This window comes from Misgurnus anguillicaudatus, chromosome 1 (genome assembly GCF_027580225.2).
Source record: "Misgurnus anguillicaudatus chromosome 1, ASM2758022v2, whole genome shotgun sequence".
Lineage (NCBI taxonomy): Eukaryota > Metazoa > Chordata > Actinopteri > Cypriniformes > Cobitidae > Misgurnus > Misgurnus anguillicaudatus.
This window is the reverse complement of record NC_073337.2, coordinates 11,507,637-11,535,310: the sequence shown is the minus strand read 5'-3', so window position 1 is coordinate 11,535,310 and position 27,674 is coordinate 11,507,637. Positions and strand designations below refer to the sequence as shown.

The 27,674-nt window shown below is 36.8% G+C and overlaps 1 protein-coding gene across 2 annotated transcripts in view; it reads right to left on the bottom strand.

The window, feature by feature from the left end:
- Positions 1-18,943, bottom strand: part of ptpn12 (protein tyrosine phosphatase non-receptor type 12) — a 28,875-nt gene extending 9,932 nt beyond the window's left edge. The window contains exons 1-12 of one of the 2 annotated variants that reach the window (XM_055191011.2): positions 18,532-18,943; positions 7,027-7,135; positions 3,510-3,586; positions 3,252-3,347; positions 1,813-1,851; positions 1,664-1,735; positions 1,425-1,484; positions 1,198-1,340; positions 1,035-1,101; positions 865-942; positions 633-731; positions 132-217 (exon numbers count right to left, since the gene is read on the bottom strand). In XM_055191011.2, the coding sequence (XP_055046986.2) occupies positions 132-217; positions 633-731; positions 865-942; positions 1,035-1,101; positions 1,198-1,340; positions 1,425-1,484; positions 1,664-1,735; positions 1,813-1,851; positions 3,252-3,347; positions 3,510-3,586; positions 7,027-7,135; positions 18,532-18,621 (1,016 nt within the window). In that variant the 5' untranslated portion in view covers positions 18,622-18,943. The remainder of the gene's footprint in view (positions 1-131; positions 218-632; positions 732-864; positions 943-1,034; positions 1,102-1,197; positions 1,341-1,424; positions 1,485-1,663; positions 1,736-1,812; positions 1,852-3,251; positions 3,348-3,509; positions 3,587-7,026; positions 7,136-18,531) is intronic. The other variant, XM_055191012.2, reaches the window with a different exon arrangement.
- Positions 18,944-27,674: the final 8,731 nt, after the last annotated feature.

Genomic DNA, 27,674 nt, shown 5'->3' with positions numbered 1-27,674 from the left:
ATCGCCTTAAAACGAGTTTTAGATTTTCATGACCCTGATACATCCACATAGCATGAGAGGCTTGCAGTCACACATAGCAGGCAGTTTGAGAGCAGATTCTGTTGGCGTGTAAAGAGTGGGCGGGGTTTTACCTCCGGATACGGGGCGGTTTGGGAGGGGGCGCGTCCCATCTTTCCTCATCTGAGTTCTGGCTGGGTTTTTCCGGGCTGCCCTCTTCCTGTAATGGGTAAGAGTGTGAGGGTTACACTAACAACAAACAAAACAAGTTAAATGTAAATATAGTTCTGATCATTTTCAAAATAAATATTTATTAGGACATAAACATATTTATCAGACGCTAAACATAGTTCAAGTTAACGTAAGGAACCTATTTCTTGAATGTTAAATCAGTGGATTGTATACAGTCTTTTTTGGATGTGGTATGCATACATCACAGACACACATCAGAGACATACGTTTTCATTGTCACGTGACGTGACCTATATGTTGGTTTCCTCTACGATGCAAGAACAACTTTGAACACAATTGATGTAGGTGTTGTTATGTAAGGAAAAATTGCTGATGGGCCGTTGAATTCTAAGAAAATAATGCACACCCAAGGTGTGTTTGTGTGCGTATGTGTGTTGTATTACCATCCCGTCTGTGCTCTCAGAGTTTGTTGGACTCTCTAAAAGCATCAGTTGTTTCTCAAAGAGCTGAACGATTGCTCGATGAACCAGCTCATATTGCTCCTACCAGATAGACCAAAGATGAGTTTAGGAAAGCCAAGTTTGCAAAATGTACTATGTACTTGAGAAAGCATGTTTTTGTGTAGTTGGGAATGTTAAGTGCGTGACATGTCATTTTAAGTGTAGTGAAGTTTACTTTGGTCTGTACTGCAGAATGGCGCTGAGTCCTCATCTCTTGAATTAGCTGAAAAACGTTAAAATCCTCTGGAATTTTCTACCAAAAAAAACCAACAACACACCACACAATGTTACCCCTAAACACACAAATGCAAAGTGTGTGTCTGTTTGTGTGTGTGTGTTATTTACCCCAGCTTTCATTAAGTTCCACGTGTAGTCGATTGCACAGATGGCTCCCGTCCGCCCACAGCCAGCACTGTTGACACATTTACAACAAAGTTACTGTGTGCTAACCTAAACCAGTCATGTCACAATAAAACTAACATTCACACACATATCAAAGGTGTGATACCTGCAGTGGACACAGATGGGAACGTTGTCATGTTCCTGATATTCTCTCATTAGAGCGATCATATCTAATATGGAATCGAATGATGACGGGACGTCGTGGTCAGGCCAGTTCACGTAATGAAACTGCGTCAATCGCCGGGTTTCCTGAAAAACGAATGAGAAATAAAGGCAACTGTTTAAATGACGGTCCTCACAGAAACACACACATACGCACACACACACACTCACGTTGTTAAACTCCACCGCGAGCGTCCGGATGAAATAATCTGTCCTTGGTTGTTCTGATTCCTGAAAAAGATTTCTCTGATTTCAGTCATTGTGATCTCATCATAAAACTTAACGTTCAACTGGATGAGAACAAATGAAGATTTAGAGCGAGTCAGTGCTCACGAAATCAATCGTGTTGTGGGCCTGACACCTCATGTGATTGAGAGTGTTGCATGCTGGGAAGCGTAGCGAGGACTCACACAGGATATCCTGAAGGGTCCGAAAGTCATGGGTTCTTCTCCAAACGGAGGAAAATAACGTTCACACTTTTTCTGCGAAAAGAAACAGCTCTGGAATCGTTTCTGTCTGTGAAGTCAATCTTGTTTTTGTAAAAGTGTCTCAGTCTTACCCTTCCCATTTCAAACTCTCGACACGCCATCACTATGACCTGTGGATGGATAGAGAAAGAACGTCCCACATGATTCAAACGTTGTCAAACACGAAACAGATAAGCTGAAGTAAACTATATATATTTAAATCTACGAGATTGCGTAAAACAAATCATATATATTATTACTTTAAAGGATTAGTCAATTTTCTTTAAAAAATCCAGATAATTTACTCACCACCATGTCATCCAGAATGTTGGTGTCTTTCTTTGTTTAGTCGAGAAGAAATTGTGTTTTTTGGAGAAAACATTCCAGGATTTTTCTCATTTTGATGGACTTTGGTGGACCCCAGCACGTGGCGGTTTCGATGCAGTTTAAAATTGCAGTTTCAAAGGACTCTAAATGATCTCAAACGAGGCATAAGGGTCTTATCTAGCGAATCGACTGTCATTTTTGGCAAGAAAAATAAAAAATATGCCCTTTTAAACAACAACCTCCCGTCCTCCTCTGGTCCTGCGACGCGCCAGTGTGACCTCACATTATACGTCATCACGTCAAAAGGTCACGGATGACGTATGCGAAACTACACCCCAATGTTTACAAGTGTGGAGAAAGAGGACCGTTCCAACGTTGTAGTATGTGGGATGATACTAATTAATGTCTTTGTGTCAGTTTATTGTTTAAAATGGTCCGCAAATGTGCGTTTTATATATGTAACTCGTGACCTTTTCACGTCATCACGCAATTACGTGAGGTCGCGCTGGCGCACCACACAGCCGTAGGAAGAAGAGAAGTTGTGGATCAAAAGTGCACACTTTTATTTATTTCCTGCCAAAAATGACAATTGTTTCGCTAGATAGGACCCTTATGCCTTGTTTCGGATCGTTTAGAGTCCTTTGAAACTGCAATTTTAGGCTGCATTGAAACTGTTAAGTATTGGGGTCCATTAAAGTCCATTAAAATGAGAACAATCCTGGAATGCCCTCCCCAAAAAACACAATTTCCTCTCGACCGAACAAAGAAAGCCATCAACACCCTGGATGACATGGTGGTGAGGAAACCATCCGGACCTTTTACAAGAAAATGGACTAATCCTTTAAAAAAACCTTTACAGATCATTTGAAATTTAAACCAATTATTATTTGAATATTGACGCTGTATACAGACATATATGACTTCATCCTTTCTCTTTTTCTGTTCCTGCAGACACATTACAACTATTAACACTTACACTACAATTAAACATGTTACGTTCATGAGGTAAGCCAGTCTTTTTCTATGAATGGCAATTTAAAATGTTTTAAAATACTGTGTAATATCAAAGGATGATATTAACTGTTAATTTATTATATCACATGCGCCTGTAGAATTAGAAAAAGGAAAACAACTCTGTTAGATAAATTATTATTTTTATTAAACCAACTTAGTCTGTTGTGTTACTGTGTATATAAACACTCACCGCAACCTTATATTCCCAGATCATCCTCCAGAAATCCAGCACAGTGTTGGGCAGCGGACCCTGTGTGGCGATGTAAGCCTCAGGCCCGTCCACTCCCTATACACACACACACACACACACACACACACACACACACACACACACACACACGAACACGAACACAAAAAATATTTAGAGTTTGATTTGAACAGACCCAATCACACCAAAAACATTTGAATAAAACCACACACACTTTAATGTGCAGGAAGTCTTCAGTACCTTGATGAAGTTAGCATTGATGTAGTCTGTGTCTTCATTAGATGTTTTTAACGTCAACTTCACACGACTGTGATCAACTGATGTGCAAAAGAAACAGATCTTGTGACTTAATCTTATTATGATAAAACCTCCACACTTCATTTCCTTTATAAATGACCACATTTCTTTCAGTGTGAACAAACCCATAAGAAGACACACCGACACAAATACGCACACTTTATTCTTCTCAGATATCTGACCGTAGATTAGAAACCTTCATCAGAGAATCATTATCTGAACATCAGTCATCTCATACAGCATTCGTAAACCACGACAGATTAATGTTTGCAACTAACTTCTGCTACGGCGTCCACACTACTCCAGAATTTTGACCCTCAATAACCTTCTAAAAACATCACAGACCTTGTTTTAGATTGAAAGCTCTCGAGTTGTGTTGCAGTGTAAACGAAGGCATGTGCCCGCCCCTTTCACTAAATCGCATCTTCTATATCGTTGCGTATCCTTCCCTGATTCGACAAACCCATGTCATCAACAATTGTGTAAAAGACAACGTCATGGAGACTAAATTGAAAACACCAAAACAAGTGCATAAATACACCTACCGTGTACTTGATCACTTATCTTACGATAAGTCAGTACAGTTATTATCGTGACAGGCCTAACAAACAGAAAATATGTCAAAAAAAATATATCTGCCATCCGCTGCTCTAATTTCTGAATATCGGAAACAGCATCGGCCATAAAAAAAAACATATCGGTTGACTTATTAGTGATAGCGACAGTGCTGGCCTCTTCTGGGACGGCTTAAACGGACTGCACATTGTCTCAATTCTGTTAGGTGAAAACTAAGTGCCACTAACCATTTCCGTATCTTATAATTAGTGATCGACCAATACTGATTTTTTTATAATGGATACCAAATATTTGGATGCTTATGTGCCCGATAACCGATATGCTGAACCGATTTTTAATTACTGTTATACTTCTGTTTTTGACACAATTACTACAACACTACTAAACTGAACAAACCCTTATATAATAATAACAATCACTCCCTCTTTGCATACAAAGTAATAAATAGAGGGGTCTGAAACAGTGAAGAATAATTTGCTGGATAATTTAAACATATTGAATAATATCACTTGAATAATACATTGTCAGGAAAGTAACAAACAAAACAGCTTATGTGTCATTGAATTTCTTAACTGTTATTTTAAATAATTAATATTTTGTTGTTATAGCTATGAAACGGCTGTTGACAAAGCGCTGTTTATCTATGCATTTACTCACGCATTAACTTTATCAAACTGCTATAGCTCGCGAAGGTAATAAATAAATAATTAATATCCACAAACATTTATTTAGATGTTTTAGCGAAATAATGTTTATCTAGTAAATCTTGTTAAAAGTTAGCTACATGTGGTGGCTTTGCTTCAGCCTTCAACACGGTGAGTGAACATGAACGTGATTTTACAAGGCTAATGATGAACCAGATTACAGAAAAGCGAATTTTATTCAGCGTTTTTATTTCCCACAAACATTCATTTATGGCTGTTGCATTCATTTAAAACTATGTCGTTATTGGGACAAGATTTGATGGATCAGCCTACATGACTCTTTTCTCAGCCAAGCTGCATAAATTGCATATCAGGCATTTATAACACATCTAAACTGTACAATAATGGCTGTTATGTTAAATAAAGTTGATTATTAAAGCAAAGTATACTCAAAGTCCTTTCCCGTCACTCCGCGTTCATATTTGCTGCACACATTGTTGTAGTCTCCTCTCGCTGTGAAGATGGCTGCGTTTATCGGTCAATCCGATTTTACAAAAGTGATACCCGATAATGGTAAAATGCTTAAATATCAGGGAAAATATCAGGAAACAGATATATCGGTCGATCTCCAATTATAAACACTACACCAACTTGTTTTAAACACATATCTTTGTGGTTATATAGCGTTATAAGCGCTCCATTTAGAGCTGCCTGCAGCGCTCCCTGTCCTCTTCAGTCACGTGCAATATAAACTGAAAACATTAAAGGTCCCAAAGCATGAAATTTTGACTTTTACATGTTTAAGTGCTATAATTGGGTCCTCAGTGGTTTTATCAACCGAGAAAATGTGAAAAAGATCCACTTAGTTTTGGTAAACCATTCTCTGCAAGCATGTGAAAAAATAGGTCATTGAAATTTGGCTCCCCTTATGATGCCACTATCCAACCACGGTACTGCCATTTAGTGCAGAGAAAAAGAAAAAAATCACTGACAGCACAATTGAGTTTCAATTTCAACAAACCACTATAACCCCATTCACACAGACCTTTGGTCCCAGAAAATACCCATAAAATTGCCAGATAAGCTTCTAAAGGGGGTCGCACACCGGACACGCAGCGCCGCGGCATTATAAAAAAAACGAACACATTGTTTTTGCCTGTCCGCAACACCCAGCTACGACTCAGGAAGTTGCTCAAATCCCTGTCACGCCACAGAGCGCCACTCACATAGTTTAACATTAAATACCATCATATTTGTCCCAAATCAAAACAATTAACATTGGCTGCTAACATATATTTTGCATTTTAAAGTAGACGCTATCTGACGAAGCTCGCGCTATTTAATGTGCACTTCCGGGTTATGATACCTCCGAGTTGTCTTAGACGCGACGCTGAGCTGCGTGTCCGGTGTGCGACCCCCATAAGTTATACACGGAAAACCATCTGTGTGAACAAGAAGCCAAAACAATGCCGTAATGGGCGTGTCGTACTGAGGACATGCGCGTCATCACAACAAAAGTTATGAATCAGCTCTTTAAAACGAGAGATTTACATTCAGATCAACATTCACAACGAGAAATGTCGCAAACTAGACTGAAGCAGTAATCAGGAAATGATAAATGAGACGCATAAACAATGCTGTAAGGGGCGTGCCGTAGTGAGGACGCACGTATCATGGCAACGTGAAGTTGGTTCAACTCTTTAAAATTAGGGATTTACATTCAGATTAACATTCACGACGAGAAATGTCAAGAAATTTTAACATGCTGTAATAAATTATATGTGGGGTATTTTAAGCTACTCTGGGGACACCAAAGATTTATTTTACATCTTAAAAAAGTCTTGTGACATGGCACCTTAAACACGCGTTGTGCATTGCTGTGAGCGCAGGTGTCTTGCAGCTTACCCAAATTCTCACAACATACAGACAGATGACTTGTTTATTTGTCCTGTGTTTATATGAAACTCTGATTTACTCACTTGTAGTGTTTTATCTGAACTAGATGAACATTTATCTCATGACCTCAAATGTGCCAAGATAATTTTATGTACTTGATGTTTATGTGAGCAAAAGTGCACTTACATGTCAAATTAATTTTAAATTTGGTTGCATCAGTACTTTAACATTTCTAGAAATGGTTCACAAAACCATGATAATATTGATAACCATGGTGATTTTGGTCACTATAACCGTGAAGTAAAATTTTCTGTTTCATCTCTAAAACACATAGCGGTACTCACATGGCAGAATGTCTTTATATCTGTTTTTCTTCACGTTTTCCTCCTGCTCTCCAACATTCGTAGGGTAGATTTTCTCTGTTCTGTATTTGGTTGATAATCGACGCAATCGCTGTAAATGACCACACAGAGAAGAACAGGGTCAATGCAGAACAAACATGTGCTGTTCATAATACATTTATAGACAGATAATAAACATAGATGCTGCTGCTTGTACGACTGGAGTCTCACGTCATGACTGTACATGCCAGACTGTCTGTAAATTTCACAGAGCCCTGGACAGAATGCAGATCGCTCTTCCCCTCAACAAAGTCCCAGGACAATTTCCCCTCAGGTTAAGTAAGACTATCCAATGAAAATGCTGTTTTGAGAGACTCGCTGTTTGACTGGACTCATCATGTGTGTGTGAATACACAGTTAGGTTTATGCTGTTTCAAGCACACGTGAGCAACACGCGTGTTTAAACATCACGTCTGCCTGTTTCCTCCATTTGGTTTATCCAATACAGGAAGCTCTGTCTGTGTCTGTGTGTGGGAAGTGTGTGTGTGTGTGTGTGTGTGTGTGTGTGTGTGTGTGTGTGTGTGTGTGTAATACTTCCTTTCCTGTCAGTGTTGGGGTGGAACAATGGTCGACATGACACAGTTCTGCTGCATTCACTTCTTATTGGTCCATTCTCTCAGGTTTAAAGCCCCCATTAAACGCTGAGGCCGACGCCCATGTAGCTGACTGACCACACACGCACACCCAGCTGTCTAAATGGGAATATTTCATCAATTTCTATTGCTTTTTATCAACCTAACTGTACTAACTTCAGGCTACAGAGACAACAACATTCATACGAGTCTGTTTAACAAAGCTGAAAGTACACACAGTGTTTGTTTGTTTCTATCCATATTATTCCCGATAGCAGCAGAATATTGAAAGGAATGTATTTGAGTTGATCATCAGATGACAGAAGATCAGGCGTGTTACTGCAGGTCAATCCACAGACCGACTACATTCCTCAATATTCAGTCAAGCAGAACTGACAGGCAGCTTCATCACAAAACTATTTCAATACATAAACTCCTCCTCTCAGTCTTACTGTTGAGCTTTAGGAGGACACTGGACTGTCCCATGTGTCTTACATAGAAATATGATGACAATTTAGGCCTGTCGTGGTAATGACTATAGGTGACCATGACCTCGGTAGCTTTATTTTTTGAGAGAGGCGATATGGCATAGTGTTTACATTTGTGTTTGTTTCAATAAAAATTTATGTCATCAGCATTATACCCAATCACGATTGCCTCGGTCATTTCTGACTACCGTCTGTCTCGGTAGAGTGGCACCATAGATTGTAAAAAAAGATGGACGACGCGATGCCCCTTCCATTGTAATGAACTTAATGTAAAATGTACGACGATAGATGCTGACACGTTACGCAAAAACGTCAGTTTGGAGCCTGGGCATGCGCAGAAGAAATTGTCCATGGAGCCCAGATACTCAAACTTCCGCCCAAAGCCCAATTCAACCACACCCCTTGAATGTCTCGTTTAATTGGCTTGCTAAAATAAGTTTAGTTAAATACAACTCATTTTGTCGGTGTCAAATAACACAAATCGAAAATAAAAGTTAGTTATATACAGGGGCGTCATGCACCAGTTTTTTTTAAGGGGGCACAGTGTCAACAGCTCACAGAAATTTGTGTATACACAGACATCAAACGAAATATTATAGAGCTTTCAGTCTTTTCCATGGCACTTACATTTCGAACAATCTGAAAACCCCTGCTTTCATGCAAAAACCTCCAAAATAAGAGTGATGACTAACTTAAATATCAAATACTATTCAATCGGAATAATGACACATTTGCATCATATTTACATCTGAAACGGCATGTTTTATTTAAGTCTTAATGGCTTGTTTAATTGTGTCATTAATGCATTTTGCACAACTAAATGAATGTAATTTTAAATCCATAAAGTATATAAACAACGAAAATGACATAAGCTATAGCCACGTGATTGATTTTAATGTTCAATAATGATTTTAAAAAATATGTTTAGATAAAATTATTAGAGGAACGGATTTTTGCATTAAATTTTACCTCATGTGAGCATGTGAGATTCCGCGCCCGCGTGAACTCTGGCGAACTTTGGCGTTGTGCCAAGAAGATGAATCTCTACTAATATAACGTTGAGACGGTCACATTTAAAACCATACATTTTCTACACAGAGGAGGTTAACTGCACATTACCATACTGGGGTTTGGAAATGTTGTGAGCGTTTCTAACACGTTTTAATTCCTCAGATAGCCAAATGCAGCAGTAAGCCAGCAACAGCAGAGAGCTCGTGAGCGCGCCCAGACGCTGATGACGTCTGCGACTGCGCAGCTGCCGCCAGAATAAAAGTAATGTAACATGATCAAAACACTATCAAAACGGCAAAAATCTCCGAAAAGTGACAAGGATGCAGCACAGAATGTATAATATTGTGCATATTAAACAGATTAAAAGTCAAATAACAGATTAATGGACGCTTATTTGATTTTGAGGTTGGATGCAAAATCTATTGGCTCAAAAAAACCAAGGGGGCAGGTGCCCCCTCAGTTTGAATGGGCATGACGCCTCTGGTTATATATTCAATCTTCCCTCAAAGCTTCAAAAACAAAGAAAGTACGGAACCTTTAAAAAGACCAAAATCATATTTTGGAAAATTTTAATTTTTAATTTTAACCTGAGTCCTGTTCCTTGGCATAGAAAGAGTGGGGTTTATGACTTGTACTGCATCCAGCCATCAGAGGGCGATCAAAAAGCCAGCAGCTTCATTTTTAGGACGTTTGAGACACACCCAAGGGGCACGCGCAGCTCAGGGTCCACATCATAAACTGTAAAAAAAAAAAAAAAGATGGACGACGCCCGTTCTCTCTCTTCCATTGGTAAACAGTGAAGCCACCATGTCCTGATACGGCGCTGACATCTTGGGTCTTGAGTTTGCGCAGTAGCGATTTCAGGACCAGTCCTGCGCAGTAGTGAGCAGGAAGTAAAGCCACGAAATCAAGTCCTCGCACTCGCAGAATGCACATATCCCAGCTGTCAATCATGAAGTGACACAACTGTTTTTATAGCATTAAATAACTAACTAAAAACAAACTTATTTTAAAAACAAACACTCGAATTTACATCAGTGTCATAAAAACTACAGTAAATGACAGAAACCAGCTTCGGAAAAAAGATAATTGAAGTGTAAGTAATTTGTTTAGTTGGTCTCAAGTCCCATTGAATAACATGGGGGAGGCGGGGTTTATGACCTATAATGGGACCAGTCACTGGGGGGGGCTTCACTTTTCAGGGTTTGTGTGGTACGCATGGTCCACATGCGGCCCATGTGCATACACACACACCCAGAGCGGACAGTGACAGGCGCAGAAACCATAACTCGAACTGAATTTTTGTGTTTTTCTAGTGAATACATAGTGAATGGAATTGGTTTCAAAGCTACAATCTGCATCTCCGACGTGAATGAGACGTGAGGAGAGAAAATTACCGTAAACGAGCCAGCATGTCTACTCTGTTCAAAAAAAGAAGCAATACAAATAAAAAGTCAGCTGAAACATAACCATAACATCTAGTGTTTAGATCTGGGGTGTAGCTATTATACACATGACTGCGTGTAATGGCGCATACTCAGATGCGATCAGAGTAACACTCGTCTAAATTAATAAACCCTGTGAAGCTGGGATTTACACTGAACAATGACTTTTACCTGTTTAAAATTCATATTTATTGATATTTTTAATATTTAGAATAAATATTTTTTACTTTCATCTCAAATTCATACGAATATTTCATATTTTTCATCTCAAAATTCTTAAAAAAATGTAAGTTCTTAGAAAGGATGTACTTGCATTATTATAATATTTTATTGTCATATATATTAATCAGTGACATAAAATGGTCCTAAAAAGACAATAATATTCATTTCTGGGGCAATTAACCGACTAATGAAAAGTGGCTATCGTGACAGGCCTACAATAGGCATGGGTGTTGGTGACAGGGCCCCTCAAACACAAACACACACCTTCAGATAATGCCATGTCACACAGGAAGAACCATTATCAGAAAACAACTCATACAGACAGGAAGTGTAGTGTGTTCACTTAACACACAAAAGATCTAATCAATAATTGTAAATAAAACAAACCACTAATGATCTTAACAGAACACGCACACACAAGTGCACACATGTGCGCGCACGCACACTCTACTCATATAAAAGGTGGGTTTCAGCTAATCCACAAATTAACCCTAACATTATCAAAATCAAGCCTAACTTAACCTACCCTGATCTTATTAATGTGGGAAATATTTGAAAGGGGTTTAATCTGCTGTAGGATGATTGAGGAAACAGACCCAAACTGCAGCCCAGTCACACAGGAAAATGCAGTGACCTCTGACCTCTTAGTAAAGACGCACAGAAACACACACACGTTGGTGCAGTTATCATTATGAGGACGTATATACCCCACCTCATCACCCTCATCAAACACATTCTTCAATCTCCATTTTTAAAATTTTTTTATAAAGACTTGTTTTGCATGTTAATTACGGTGACAGCTAGCATGTCCTCATAACGCAGGGGTAGCGACCTGAAACCTAAATATACACTACAGTAAAGCATTAAGTGCTCAAAATGTAGCTCACACCAGTACACACAGGGTATCAGTCCACCCCAGTGACCTAAATAAAATTAAAATTAGTCAAAAAAAGGAGCTGAATAATAACAAAAGTCTATATTAATGAAATAAATCACATGAGATCATCTGTAGCTCGGTTTCTTGCCCATATAAAGGCACAGGGCAGCCCTACAATGGGTCAATGGCCAACAATGTGAAGAAAAATCCCACCCAAATGTATTACTCGTATATAATACAAAATTAGACATTTTATGTATTATTATATTAACATAAATAACAAGAACAAATAATATTTATTATAACTATATTTAATAAAATACAACTCGCATATTATGCTACTAGGGTGTTACAATAACATCATATACAAGTATCAAGTTTTCATAGCATAAAAATGGCAGTGCCGCAAGGATGATGTATATTTTGCAATTTAGCACTTTTAGTTCCATCGTCCCAAAGTCAATTTTAATTGGGGTTTTAGTTAAACTCCTTAAATTAAGCCCAAGATATTTTTACGTTTTATTCTTCGACATAAACTATACAGTAATTCCCATACTCGTGACTTTTTAAGCTTTAAAGTGTCTTAAAAAATGTGGTTACACAAGTTGCTAAATGGGACTATAGATTTTGTCAGCGACTTAAAACGACATCAAGCATAAAGATTTTAAAAACAATGCAACATGGGCACAATTCCCAACAAACATAGATTCACAGAGTATATTCCTTATGTTTTTAAATGTATTTAATAAAGTTTGAAACTGCTGTTGGAGGCTTGGTGGTGATGACATTGATGTCGAGAGACCGTTGTGTAATTCAGGGGTTCCTAAACTTCTCATTTTGCAACCCAGTTAAATAGGTAAAATCAATCCTGGGACCCACTGACATGTTTTAAATAAAATATGAGGGAAAAAACATGTAGTTTTCATGTTCTTTGTAATTTAATTAATAAAATGAAAGTTTAACTGCAAATCAAACTAACCTGATATATCTAGGGCTGGGGAATTTGGCAAAAAAAATATCTAGATTTTTCAGAACATCTGACAGCTTTACAATTCGATTTTATTTATTTTTACTAATCAACTTAAAATATAACTACAACTAGGCATGGGCTGGTATTAGATTCTGGCGGTATGATAACCTTTAGCAAAAATACCACGGTTTCGCGGTGTTGCCATTGCAAAACTAAAATGTGTTATTTTCAAATGTCAGGTAAAAATAAAGCCTTTAAATTATAATATGCTTTCAAAAATATATTTTAAAAAATCGTAATTTATATTAAATGTAAACATGAAATCAATCACATGACTTAATGATTTAATGAATTTTGTATAAACACAGCTCATACCTTGGGAGACGGTATCACAGAACATTTTAGTGGTTTTGAAACCTTGACTGTTTAAAACCTTTGTATACCTTGAAACCGGTAACCGACCTATGCCTAACTACAACAAAACTGAAGTAACATTATTTTTCTAATAATATTATTTATAGACGTTTCATTGGACACATGTGCGCTGACGCGAAACACGTCTGGATTCGAACCTTTCTTCCGGTTTCGTTTTTTATGGTCTGACTAGTTGCTAAACTGATCTCTTGAACAAATGCCTCATCGAAAATAACAAATGTTTTGGTTTCCTATAATCTGTGTGTTGTTTTTTGGCTTGTTATATAAATAAACTACGTTTAAAGAACTTTGTTGTTATTTATTCTTAGCGGAGTTTACCGGAAGTTACGTGCGGACCATGACAGCCCCTTGTTTATGGTGTTACTGCTGAAACCGTCTATATAAGATGCAAGAACATCTGGTTAAAGAAACTTAAGTTGTAAAGCAATTGCACTAAAACATGGTATAAATATAAAATGAATAGTTTAAGTACATAGTCATAATCTCACATCACATGATTAACGAAAGAATTCAACTATTATTTCTTTTAACCATTCATAACATTCTCTATGATTTATGTAAATTTTGATTAGATTTTTCATGAATCATTTTGTCAATAATTTGAATAAGGTATGCTATAAAATAAATTATCATCAGTTTGCAAATCATACATTTCTAGTCATGCTGTTCACCTTGCCAACGAACACTCAAAAAAATGAACTTGGTTGGAGTCAGTTTTACTAAATAATTTCTTGTTCACTTTACTTAACAAACAAAAGTAATGGCATATGATTAATTTAACTTAGTAATTTCAACAAAAGACTGTGTCTTGTCAGCTTTACTTCAAAATTATTTGTTCAGCCAATATAACATTGCTGCGTAAAAGTAACAGATTAATAAAACCAATACAGACTTGCATCTCATTGGCTGATGATGCTGCAGTCTATTATGGGTAAATTGTTGTTCTGGCAGAATTGTTGTACCCTCTTGCAGAAGTGTAGCACGATTAGAAAGGTACCTGAGTAATAAGTGGCCAAGTATAAGTTAATTAACTTGTTCTGGTATATTTTAGAACAAAACAAACCAACAAACGGTTTGAAATGTTACATTGCATTTCAAATATGTTTGTGATATGTTTGATAAACTGTAATTATATAAAGGTTGTATTGAGCAGCTGCACTCTGATTGATTGATTGATTCGTTGTTATGGAGTTATTAAATCATCATTTTTTATTTTGTTTTCATCAATTAAATGTTTCATAATAGTGACTTTACTGGGATTTCTTTAGTCCATGCAACATTTAAATTGTCAATTTTACACAAACTTTTTTAGTAAATACAACTTACATTTTATTTGTTGACATTACTTAACAAAGCTATGTGGAACCCACTTGAAGTTTTTTTAAGTAAATCCAACTTTTTATTTTTTTGAGTGAAGACATTGCAAGCTTTTTGTATAGGCTATTTACTGTATTGTTTGCTAGGACCGTTGCATTTCATTCAGACGAGCACTCTCTCTGCACTGCAATAGATGCAGTCTGCTCAGACATGTGTCATAAGCAGCTAATTCAGCAGGTACAACTGCCACGTGAGGTTTAGGTCATGGTTTCAATCATCTGGACTTTTGTAGAATAGAGCGCAAACGTGTGAGGGAGAGTGAAATCGCACACGAAGATGGATAACAGCGCTCTTTATTACTTCCCCCACAGTGTACACAGAACAAAGCTCAAAAAAATAATATCGTAAAATTGGTTTTCGAAGTTCCGAAATTTTGCCTGGGCCGCTGCAGTTTCATTTTCAATGCAGTATAACCTGCTGTGTAATTAGATGATGTCTGCACTCCTTCACTTTGACAGTAACGAACCTCCATTCAAAATCTCGATTCCCCGATTTAAATAAAATTTAAATCACATCAAAACGTAAATTTGAATTAATCGGGGAAAAAATGAAAAATGTACAGCCCTATATTATATGAAAATTTGACTGATAGTCAAACAACTTTGTGGGACCCAACCCACAGTTTAAAAACTCCTGGTGTAACTTATTTCACTTAAAATAAAAAGCTAACCTTGGGCTTCTAGTAAACATATTTAGACAAAAAATTGTGTTCATCTGTGTGAAGATTATTTTTTGTTGGACAAAATGTGTAGGTGTCATAAACTTTTGTTAAACAAAGAACAGGTCATAAGCAACCACAGTAAAATTATTTTGTGCATTTAAAATCTATAAAGCATTATTAGCTGCTTGCTTATAGTATAGTGATATCTCTGAGATGAAAGAGCTGCAGCTGTAAAGTCTATGTGAAAAGAGAAGCTGCTTCAAACTATAGCACCTCTCACATTCATCGTCTAATTTATTTAGAGATCCAACTGCCTGCACTGTTAGAAAAATAGTCATAATATGACCCCAAGCCAGCTGTCACTAGGGCAGGTATACCCCTTAAAAATGGGGTCCTTATGTGAACCATTAGGTGCAGATACGCATACATTTGGTACCAATACGTACCTTTGAGCTCTTCGGGTGCTGTACTTTTTTAAAGGGTGACAGCTGGGATATTTTTGATATTTTTTTGTGACATTGTGGACTGTAATGTGTTTAGTCTGACTGCATGATAATATATGAAGAGTTTGGTTCCAAAAAGCAATAAATCCATTTTGACAAATTAATTTCTGTAAAAACTTGTTTTCTATACCAAGAAAGTGACAAGATGAAAACCACTATTTTCTGCAAACTTTCACATAGCATGTAAAAACATAAAAAATTCAAATCCATAACTTGATTTTCAAAGATTTATTATAAAAACGAATAATTTTTTCCACAAAATGCAATAAATCCATGACAGTTTTTTTTCAAAATGCTATAAATCTATTCAATCATTGTATATGTGCATTAATATTTGCCATTTTATATTCATTTAGTTGAACAGTTGTACACACTGATTAAAAAACATTAATGGCATTAAACAAAACACTTACTTTGTCATATTAAGAACACTGTCATTGCTGCGGTTATACTTGACGTCGTCGATTTTTTTTACAGCGATCAGCTGTAAAATGTTTATGTCCTGCTCGATTTTTGTTGACTGAGTAAAATAATGTAAAGCTTTTCATAAGATCCACTGGGCTCAATGTGTTAGCATGAGAAGCTTGATGCAGTCGGGATAACAAGCCGTCTCCCGAGTGCTGTTCGCGTAAATTATTAGATGTTGATGGCTTACATTTCTTTCCCGTCACAGAAAACCATCACAGGTTTATCAATGCCATTAAAGTATTATTTTGTTTTTGTTTGTTTGTTGATCACGAAGTACAAAGTAGATGAAGAAAACTAGGACTCTGTGTACTCTACGCGCCGCCATTGTTTGCGTGGAATGGTGCGCTATAAATTGTGGAGCGGATTTATTGCATTCTGTAGAAAAGGAGGAGTGGCGTTTATCGCGTTTTGGGAAAAAAGATGACAGAATAACACAGCGGGTATTGGATTTTGCGTAAAATTAAGAATTTACTTTTAATTAATGACCTGATATAATATTGATTTTGGCAGTAACTCATTTTTTTTTTTCAAAAATGGCGTTTATCGCGTTTTGGAACCAAACTCTTCATATTTATACATATTAAAGGATTATACAAGAGAAAAATATGTAAAATGAAACAACATGAGTAAAGTACTGTAGCTCGGACCGAGAGGGTTTTTTTTTGTCTTTTTTGGTCCCCAAAAGCTAATAAATAAATGGCAAGAACACAACTGTTACAACACTGATTATTCAATAAATACTAGATAATAATGTTACTGAATTCTGAAGAAAAATTCCTTAAAAACGGTCACGTATCGTGATGCGCATCATATCCCGGCTTAAAATATCAGGATACGTATCATATCAGGAAGTTGTTGACAATACACACAGCCCTACATCAGTCCGTTACGGACAAATAAGCACAACTCGCTTCTCACTCGAACTATTCACACACACACGGTGCTCTTGAAAAGTGCACATGATGACATCATGACACCTGACGTTCTGCCCTGTGCTTCTGTTGTTTCTTAATGTCAGTAAAAGGGAATTTCACATGCACAGCTGTGATTTCACAATGTAAAAAATAGAAATGTGTAAGTCAGACTCCTCTAGTCTTCCCATAATTCCCTGCATCTGTCATATAATCCATCTACAACCCTCTCCACATTCAACACACACATGAAATAATCCTCACAACACCAATAAAACCAACTAAACACTCAATTAGGACAAGATGCCATAAAACGCACAATAATGCTCTTACACGCCCCCACAGCAGATCACACACACACACTTATTACATCACTTCCTGTAAGTGGGAATTTCTGAGCTTAACAAAGTGTCTGACTTTGATTTCAATAAGCTTCTCAAAACATAGCCAACTAAAGCAACCAGCAGAAAACACGAGCACACTTCAAACTCTTGTGAGGCCTTTGAGACAACAAGGAGAAATTTGCTTTGTTGTGTATATTTGAGCATTGATGCTGTGTGAAATCAAGAGCTCACAAAGGACATTACAGAAACACACACACACAGCCGGTTAACCCAGACACAAATATGAACTGAACCAAAACTGCTGTGTTGTTTTCATTTTTGTGGAAAGTAGGATTCAGTGAAGTCGTCTCTGCTTTTAAAATGCTGTTGAATGTTGGATATAACAGATGAGATGCGAGACATATTAACAGTTCAAATGCAACTGATTGATCACAAAAGAAATATATTGAGTTCTCAAGACACGGTTATGCTTTCACACTGATGCTTCAGCTCTCATAGTGCAAGTCATGCCAAGTGATATTGAGTAAAGAGAAAATAACTGTTTGCAATCGGTGCAGATGTAAAGCTCTTCGTTCTCTTATGTCAGGGTGCAGCATTGCAAAAGTTGTCCAGTAAATAACAAGTTTGGTTAGTAGCAGAAGACCCTAAACCCTGAACTCTCGATGACCCTTGAACCATCAGAAGCTCAACGACATCAGATTTTCTCCAAGACACCGCTGCTGATGATCAGCATCACTGACTGTGTGTGTATGTGTGTTCTTTGCATCTGATAAGACATGAATGTTTCTCATAAAACTATTTAAAGAGACATAATACTCAAATCAAACAAAAGAAAAAGAAGACACACAGAAAGAATTAAGACGTGTCTGTTCTTATATCAGCACATAAATAATAATGTGCTGATCTATCAGTCTGCTACGACAACCTGAGCTCAAGTGTGTGTGTGTGTGTGTGTGTGTGTGTGTGTGTGTGTGTGTGTGTGTGTGTGTGTGTGTGTGTGTGTGTGTGTGTGTAGGCCAAATGGGATTGATCTGAGTGTCTCACTGACTGACTGTATAAAGATGAAGTGAACATGATCAGATCAAATGTGTGTTACACTACCTCTGTGTCTGTGTGCGTGTGTGTGCGTGTTTCATTCATCAATAGCATATTGTGTTATATTACCATGAAGTCCGAGCTGAAGTTATCTTCTCCTTTCTGCTCGCCTCTTCTCATGGCTTCAATGAAACTCTTCAAGATATTCACTTGCTCCATTCTTACAAGACGTTTAATTCATCCACAAAACAAAACCAAAATAAATACATATAAATATCCTTAGGGAAAGAGTCTCGTGCGATTTTTCCAACATTTTACGGCCCCATAATTCCTCCTGTTAAGGGCTGAGTCTCAAAGAGAAAAGGCCCGGTGATCCGTACGTCGTGCCGTGAAACGGCTAAATATCTGCACTTATAAATCACTTTGAATTTTAAGACAGAATCGGTTTTATTAATGAAATAAACAGCGCGCGCCCCTCCCTGCGGCTGCCACATTCACACTGAACACACAACCGGACCGCCCGAAAGCCGCTTGCGGCGCTCCACCCATTGCGACATCTCTCACTCTAATTGGGCGAGAGCCGGGTGGCCTCAGCCGTGATTGGACAAAACTCCGCGTCAATCAAATACATGCTCCGAGTCCTTCTTGCTCAGTGCTAGGTCTGACTGTCAATCAGTGCGTTCCATTCGCTTATCTGTGATTGGTCGAACACTGCACCCGCCCATTTCCCTAAACCAGGTAAGACCCGCCTTTTCCGTGCTAACATACGGGTGTTTTATAACGTCACCGTCAGCACACAACAGCATTGTTTTACAGTTACACGTCTGGTTGTGTCGTAAATTAAACACGCTTGAGAAAACAGTTCAGTTGTTCGTTTTTACTAAATGCGAAGATTTCCTTCTGCTATTACTGACAGTCTGAAAACTCCAGAATGTTTAGGCTGCTGTTAAGTCACTTTAGTGGTTGAATGATTCAGACAAACAGTACCAGATCTAGTAAACGTACCCAAAACAACATTTATAAGTTGTCTGTTTTCTGGTATGTCTTCACTAGCAGTGATGCATCATATTCTTGTTCTTTACACCTTTTTCTTGTTCACTCTGTTCTGTAATCGAAGTGAGAAAAGATCAAATCGACTGCACAGTAATTCACAGGATAATACTTCAATAATAATAACAATAAATCAACTTTATCTCATTCTTTTGCATTGAACATTTTATTGTGTATGGGTCATTCCTACAATTTGTTACTACAGAAGTCCCCAGTAAAAGTTTTGGTATTGGGTCATTCTATGAAAATGGTGTCTTTCCTGTCCCAACCACCAGGAAAAACACTTAAAATGGTCAGATAATGACACAAAATATATGTTTTTTGTTTTAATTGAAGTGTTTTAATATTTATTAAACATATGTAAGACAGTTATATTGCAAACCATTTATATATATATTGTAGAACACGGTCAGTACCATGAAATTGGCTTGTCCCTCGGGTCAGGAGTCGGGGTTTGGTGACATATTTTGAGTTAAAAAATATATTATTCTCCCCCTTTAAATGTCATCATACAAAGGGAAGTAGTACAGTTATTTAGTAGACTACTTAAAAAAACTAAAATATCAACTAAATATTATAAATAATTTACAGGGAATACCTGTCCCCCAATTTCATTCAATTTCAATTCAATTTTATTTATATAGCGCTTTTCACAATTGTTAATTGTTGCAAAGCAGCTTTACATGAGTAGATGTAGAGGAGAACACAGAAAATCAATAGATAATATAAGTAGAATATAGCGGCTAAGGTTAAACCGTATAAGCGAGCGTATTTATTACTGTAACGTATACAGTAAAGTGCTAAGTTAAGCCAAAGTTGGTTGACTCTCCCTGCGACGAAAAAAACCCCAAGGAGAAAACCCATTGGGAAAAACTCCTAGAAGGACAAAAACCATTGGGAGAAATTAATATATATATATACATATACGATAGGGATAGGAGGAGGGTAAGCGGATTAAACTGGTTCAGCCGGTGGTCGTTGGTGGTCGAGACAGGGAGACAAAAACAGAGTTCTATTAGCGTTCCAGACAGGCTAACTATTGCGGCAATAGTATATTACCCATATGAGGTATGTGAGTGGTTTGTTCTAGACAAAGTAACTACTGCGGGAAAAGTACATTTACTGGACATTTTATGTGAATGCTTTGTTAAAGAAGAATGTCTTAAGTTTAGATTTAAATTGATCGACTGTGTCTGATACTCAAACATATTTGGTAAATCATTGCAGAGCTTATGGGCCAAGTAGGAAAGTATCTACCACCTTTAGACACTTTTGATATTCTAGGGATAATTAAGTGACCAGAATTTTGTGATCGCAGTTTACGTGGTGGATTGTATTCTGATAGTTCTGTAGTTCTTTAATATACGAGGGCGCTAGGCCATTTGTAGGTTTTTCGTAATATTTTAAATTGTATGCGATATTTAACTGGTAGCCAGTGTAAAGATGCCAGAATTGGACTAATGTGGTCATACTTTTTAGATCGAGTAAGCACTCTTCATGTCACTGGTGTTACAATTTATAAAAACCACCACTTTGAAAAAAATCAACATCCTTGCCAACTTCTTCCTGGGTCAAACATTCATTGTAGGCATGGCTGTTTTGAAAAGCACATAGTGAGTGTGCACTCTCTCCTCATCTTTTAGCAATTTGATGAATAATTTGATAATTTCATGCGAGGCCTTAAGATGTGTCACTGGTGTTACTACAGTTTATGGTAAGGGGAAAGGACATTTTATTAATATAATTTTTCAAATTGCATGATTAAGTGATTTATTTACAATTTAAAAAGTGTGGTTTGAGCTACTGTGGCCGCAATCTTAGATATGCCATTGTGTCTGCAAATTTGTCACTGGTGTTATCGTAACTGGTGTTACTGTTGCTGCTTTCATAAGTAAGCATTTTAAGGATATCATCATTCAATTTTGATCACTCAACCTCAATTATTTCTAATTGTTACAACAAAAAACACAATGGTAGAAATAGAAAAAGGTCACACAATAGAACTTTACGCATGCCTGTTTAAAGTAAATTATTACTAATCAAGACAATTTCTTAATATTACATTAACTTTTTCTGTCTTTGATTATGTATGCAAATAAAATAGTCAAAATACATTCTGGGAAGCCTGAATTGTCATCTAAAATATAAGTAACATCAGTGACAAAAAAAAGCAGCACAAGCTTTTTTAATGTAATGTAGCACAATTTTTTAATGTAATGTAAAAATATAAAAATACATTAAGCTGTCATTTAAGTTGATTTATAATGTTAAGATGTTAACTATTATCTGACTATAAGTTTTGGTATAAAAAAAGAATTCCACTTTTAAAAAGATGTCTGTTCAAAAAGCCACCATTTTCATAGAATGACCCTATTATTAAATGTCAGCTGACTGCAATTCTAACACATTATCTTAAGAACTTTTTATATGTTATCACTTTTATCCAGCTCATAGTCAAATTTGAGTCATTTTAAGATTTTTTCAGACCAGCAGCACTGATCTGGATTCACACTTGATTCTATCAAACCCCAGTTCACTTGTGTTATCTCACATCTTTACCAAAACAAATGTACAAGAGGATGTACAATACAGTGTGGAATGTGCTGTGGAATGAGGAATTCATCAGTTATCAGTTCATTAGTAATCATGTGTGGAATCTAATGATAAAACACATGCCCCGGTTACTTTGCTTACACTTCCTGGATGAGTGCACACCTGAGTCCAAGGTGCTTTCACATTCACGAAAACCACACAGTTATAGTTGCAACCAAGCTCAGACCACCTCCTAAGGTAGTGTCAGGTTCAGTACCCTGGTGCGCTCCCAGCTCCACATGACAGCTTTCACACTACACGTTTTTAATGTAAACCTGTTTCGTGCCAGTGTGAAAGCCCAAAAGGGTGAGTCTCAGTCGACGTCTGGGGCGGTTCAACTGAAATGTGAAACATCACGGACCAAAGATATCTAAACTAACCCAAAACAGGAACTGATGATAAAACGAGACACCAAATATCTCAGAATTTGGGTAGAGTGTTGATCATATATTCGTTTGCACATAACAGAGGCGTGCAGTTTTAAACATTTTATAAGCGCTCTGCGAGTTTTCCACAGTTAAAGGTTCAGTTTTCCTGTGTTTTTGAAGCTACGATTTTGTTTATGAAAAACTCGTCAGGAAAGTTTCATTGGCAGGGAAATGTCTTTTCTTTAGTGACGAGAAAAATTGTCAATGGCGGGAGAGAGAGTTAATAAAAGGGTCATCCAAAATCCAAGTCTAGTAAACAGGCAGAGGTTTGAAACATTGGTAAGTAATCTAAACAATCATGAATGAATAAAGGGCAGGCAAACAGGTAAAACCAGAGATCAGGCAACCGTTCAGATAAACAATAAAGAGTGCCCAGGATTGCAGCGTTTCAAGACTTCACAAAGAATGACTTGAGTTAACCAGGGGGTATTCCAGTAAGCTGGTTATGTGACATACCCGGGTATGTTTGAAATTGAAAATGTCTTTATGTATTCCCTGTGTACGCGCATAATGTTACCATTACGAGGTTGATTGAACTAACTCTTATCAGGTGCCCCCAAAACCGACATGATCAGGGTAATCAGGTTTTTAGGTTAATCAACCGAAAGTTCAGGGTTTCGCTTATGGTAAGTTAACCCAGCTTTCTGGAATACCCAACAGGTTTAAACAGATATAGTTAAAAAGGGTAAGTAACAGGTGAATGAAATGAAACAATAATAAGTCCAGCAAAGGGTTATGGGTAATGTTAGTTATTTTAAGACATTTAAGTCGTTTTTACAAACATACCTTACAAAAAACTATACTGGTGTGCATCTTGAGAAAAACAATGTTACTGATATATGTTAAAATATGTCAGTGCAAGGTGTTTTGAAATTGAACCATCCCACACATTGCATTTTAGTCTGGGACTAGGATAAGCCGTGTCTGGGAAACCACCCCATAGGGGCGTTTTCCCAGACAGGGCTTAAGCCTAGTCCCAGACTAACTTAAATGTTAGTGGTCTTGATCAAAAATAACTTGCTCTGACATATCTTAAAATATATCAGTGTGAGTTTTGTGTCTCAAGATGCACACCAGTAGTGTTTATTTATAAATTATGCTTTTAAAAATGACTTGAATATCCTGATTTAACTAAGGCCTAGTCCTGGCTTAAGATAATCCCTGTACGGGAAACCACCTTGTGATTTAGTCTATTAAGGTATTATTGTCATGATTCCCTCTCAAGTTCCCAGCCTGCACTTTTTGGACTCCCACAATCCTCCAGGGTCTTTCCCCTGCACACCGTCAGCTATCCTGCACATCATGTCTGGTCTCCAAAATAGAAAAAGACTCAATGTCAGTAAAAACTCCTTACCTACAATCTCCTGTCTCTGATTTCCTTCGTCTCCATTCCTTGACTCCTAAATCTCTAAGTTCACCCAAACTCCTCTTTAGTACTCACCAGAAACCAGCTCATTGAACCGCTCTCTCCATCCCTCCAGCTTGTGTGTTTGCTGCTTTCTATACCTCATAAAACAAAAGACAACATCTTTCCTACTAATTACTAACAAAGTCACCTGCATTTCCTCCATAATCTCACTTTTTCAATAAATATGCCTGTTTGGTTAACTTTCTCTGTGTCTCTGAGTCTGGTATCCCATCATAAATATGTGTTTGTCTATGGATATTTATTTGAAAGCTTTCTATAAATGATCCAAATTAAGTGCTTTATGATAAAAAAAAAGTGTTAAAGTCCAAAAGTTACCACATTACTCTCCAAACGACAATATTCACAACATTCAGATTTAGTGTAGGGTTTTTGGAACAAAGGGAGAAACTAGTGCTGTTTGTTATGGCTGTTTTATTATAGTTTTTTTTAATAAATAAATTAATTAAAGGTACAGTGTGTAATTTTTAGAAGAATCTCTTTACAGAAATGCAAAATAAGATACAAAACTATATGATCAGGGGTGTATAAAGACCTTTCTTTATAAATCGTTATGTTTTTATTACATTAGAATGAGCTGTTTTTATCTACATACACCAAGGGTCCCCTTACATGGAGGTCGCCATTTTGTGCCCCATGTTTCTACAGAAGCCCTTAAAGGACAAACTTTTTTTACTAAGTTGTCCCTGACGATGACATGTTTGTCCCATGGCGGCTAACGTAGGTTCTCTATGCTTTTCAAAAGTGAGGGGTGAGCAGTGGACTACGGCGTTGGTTGCAATGCGCAACCTCACCACTAGGTGCCACAAAAATGTACACACTGCACCTTTAATGATAAAAATGAAAATCAGAACTATTCAATAAACAAAACTGTGTGCAAAATATCATCCAAAATTGAGAATTAAATGACCCAAACTTTATACAACATAATACATATTTATCCAAAAATATCACATGCAATACTGCCTTATATTTATCGATATCATTTCTCTTTACCCTTATAACAAATACACTTTGGCGTTTGGAAATTAAACTACACTTTATTAATGGACAAAAAGTGGAGGGTGTTATTTTGATTTAATAAATTACATTTTCTTTAAAAGAAAACAGAAGAATGTTGGTACTTAAGCTGTTTAGTGTCTGTGACATGCTGTGAATTACCACAGTACTCATTTCAACTCACAAAGAAACATCACAAGTACACTAATACACTTACTATACAATCGCATGTTGTAAGACATTGCACCACATTGCACAAGTACACACTAGTAACCAAATACAAGCTCAAGTTCATGTACACTATACTAAAACTATTATTGAAAAATAAAACCGTTATTATTGCACCCTCTTAAAGCTGTATTATAGGGCACTACCAGTAGTGTGTAACTGCCTGAATTCAGCCAGTGGAGTTGTGGTCCTCACACACACACACACGGACACTGACACACAAACGTACAAACACACTTTATTTTTTAGATGAAGATGTTAAAATGTTATCTGTGAATGAAGAGAAATAACATCAACCTGTTAAGTGTATGTTAGTAGAAGAATAAACATGAAGGCTTATGTCAAATGTTGTGTGTTGACTTCACAAGGTTGTGTATGCTGTGTGACTGTTTCTGGTGTTTCAGCAGCAGGTCTGCAGGTCAGAGCCGGGAAGAGAAAGTTATGCCAAGCAGCTGAGTTTAGGAATGTACTCCAACAAGCCCTGACACGGCCTTACAGACAGAGACTCTCTGTTGATCACAGCTTCCTCTTCTAACATCAACACACACACACACACATTCACACAGTTACACAACCTCAAGACACATGGAAACACCCATATCATCCTCATTTTACTCTAATATGCAGACACACACACACGCACACACATGCACTGATAAAACTATAGCTCAAATCACTTCAAACAGCTATAGTTTCAGAGGATAGGTAAGTAGGGTATGATCGATTTTGGTTGGTGAAATGTGGCAATAAAAATAAATATTAAATAAAGCATCAGTGATTCAGCCTTGGGCCTCCAGTACCCGTTTCTATTGTGTGTGCGCGCGTGTACAATTAATCTTTATTAGGGCATCTGAAGCTTGCTAGACTGCTCTGAAGTGAATAATAAACAGTATTGTCAGTTTATATGTAAATATTAATAGTTTTCATTCAGAAGAGGACTAGTACAGGTGTAAGTGTGACCAAACCTTAGACCAAAACCTTGGCAAAACCTTAAACAAGTTTAGATTTAAGTTAGATGTATTTGCACAACTCATGACCTTTTTTGCAAAACTCTAAACACAAACTTCTCACCGACTAAAACACATTTCATACTGCAATACACTTGCAAAAAAGGCAGGGAGCAAAAGTTAAACACATCTACAGCACAGCTATAGTCGAGTAAGCACAACACTGTTCACACTTTTTATGTTTTATTCACCAATTGTGCAAAATATAAACCAGCTCAGAGTGTACATGTAATGTGTGTACAGTAAATGGTTTAATGGTGCCACCTAGCGATGAGAATTTTTCAGTCTTCCGTTATTTTGTTTTCTGCTTTTTACAATTCATATTTATATTTTTTAAATAGCTTTAACTAAAAGATCAAATAAATTCAATTAAATCTGTGGTCAGGTATAAGACCGAGCTTTGGTTTGTCTTTTTTCAGATTTTTTCAAGCTATTTGGGGTTTAAGAAGAACCAAAAAAAATGTCTTTGAATATGAAGCAGTGTCATTGTCCACGTTTGTGTACACCAGGTTCCAGTTACACAGAATTAAGTATTATTTTGCAAACAACAAACAAAATGTGTTGTCCGCGTATGTGGTTATTTTTCTTATTCATTTTAACCTCCTAAGACCCCAGGCTTGGTTTGTCTTTTTTTTCAGATTTCTTCCAGCTATTTTGGGGTTAGGAAAAAACAATAAATATAGTAAACAAATATTTTTCATTGAACATGAAGCAGTGTAATTGTCCACGTTTGTGTACAAACCAGTTACACAGAATTGTGGTTCAAACAAAAAAAGTGATATCCACGTATGTGGACATCCAGGTCTTAGGAGGTTAAAAAATGTAATATAAAAAACATTGAATATATTAAATTATTTTATTATTACACTTTGTGCTATTTATTATTGTTGTTTGGTAGACTGGCATAATATATCGTTTTTAACAAAGCAGTTTTACAGTTTTAAAGAATCTTAGGGTTAGAATAAAAGATTAGAGTAATATCGTTTTTTAACAAAAGCAAAGTTTGATAAAAAATTTTTATTCAGATTAAATAGAAATTATTCCATATGACATAGAACAACCAAAAAGTTTCAAATTCACGATTTAATAAATTATTTATTAAGATTTAAATGATTTATGTAGTTTTCTAAGATGTTTATTTATGTAAATGCTGTGTGATTTAATGTGTGTGCTGCGCGTGCTCAACATTACTGCCCCTTTAAATTCTCTGGAGTGGAGGAAGTTACCATGGAAACGAGGCGACCGAAAGTGAAAACAAAGCTCCGTGTCTTTTACGGGTTCTATATTCATTCAGTTTGATATTTAGCCATTCGTGTCTGCTGACACTGCAAATATGCAATAAGTTAACACAGGGTTTAGTAATGTAAACATGCATTGTGAAACGTGAAACAGGTAACCCAGGATTCAGCTAACCCGGGGGTTACCTGTAGCCTACTGCAGCATGGTACTTGTTAAAATAAATAAATAATAATAAATATAATACAATCGGTGAGAGTTTTTTTCTAGAAAAATAAATACCATGTAAATCTAATAATTTTGTAT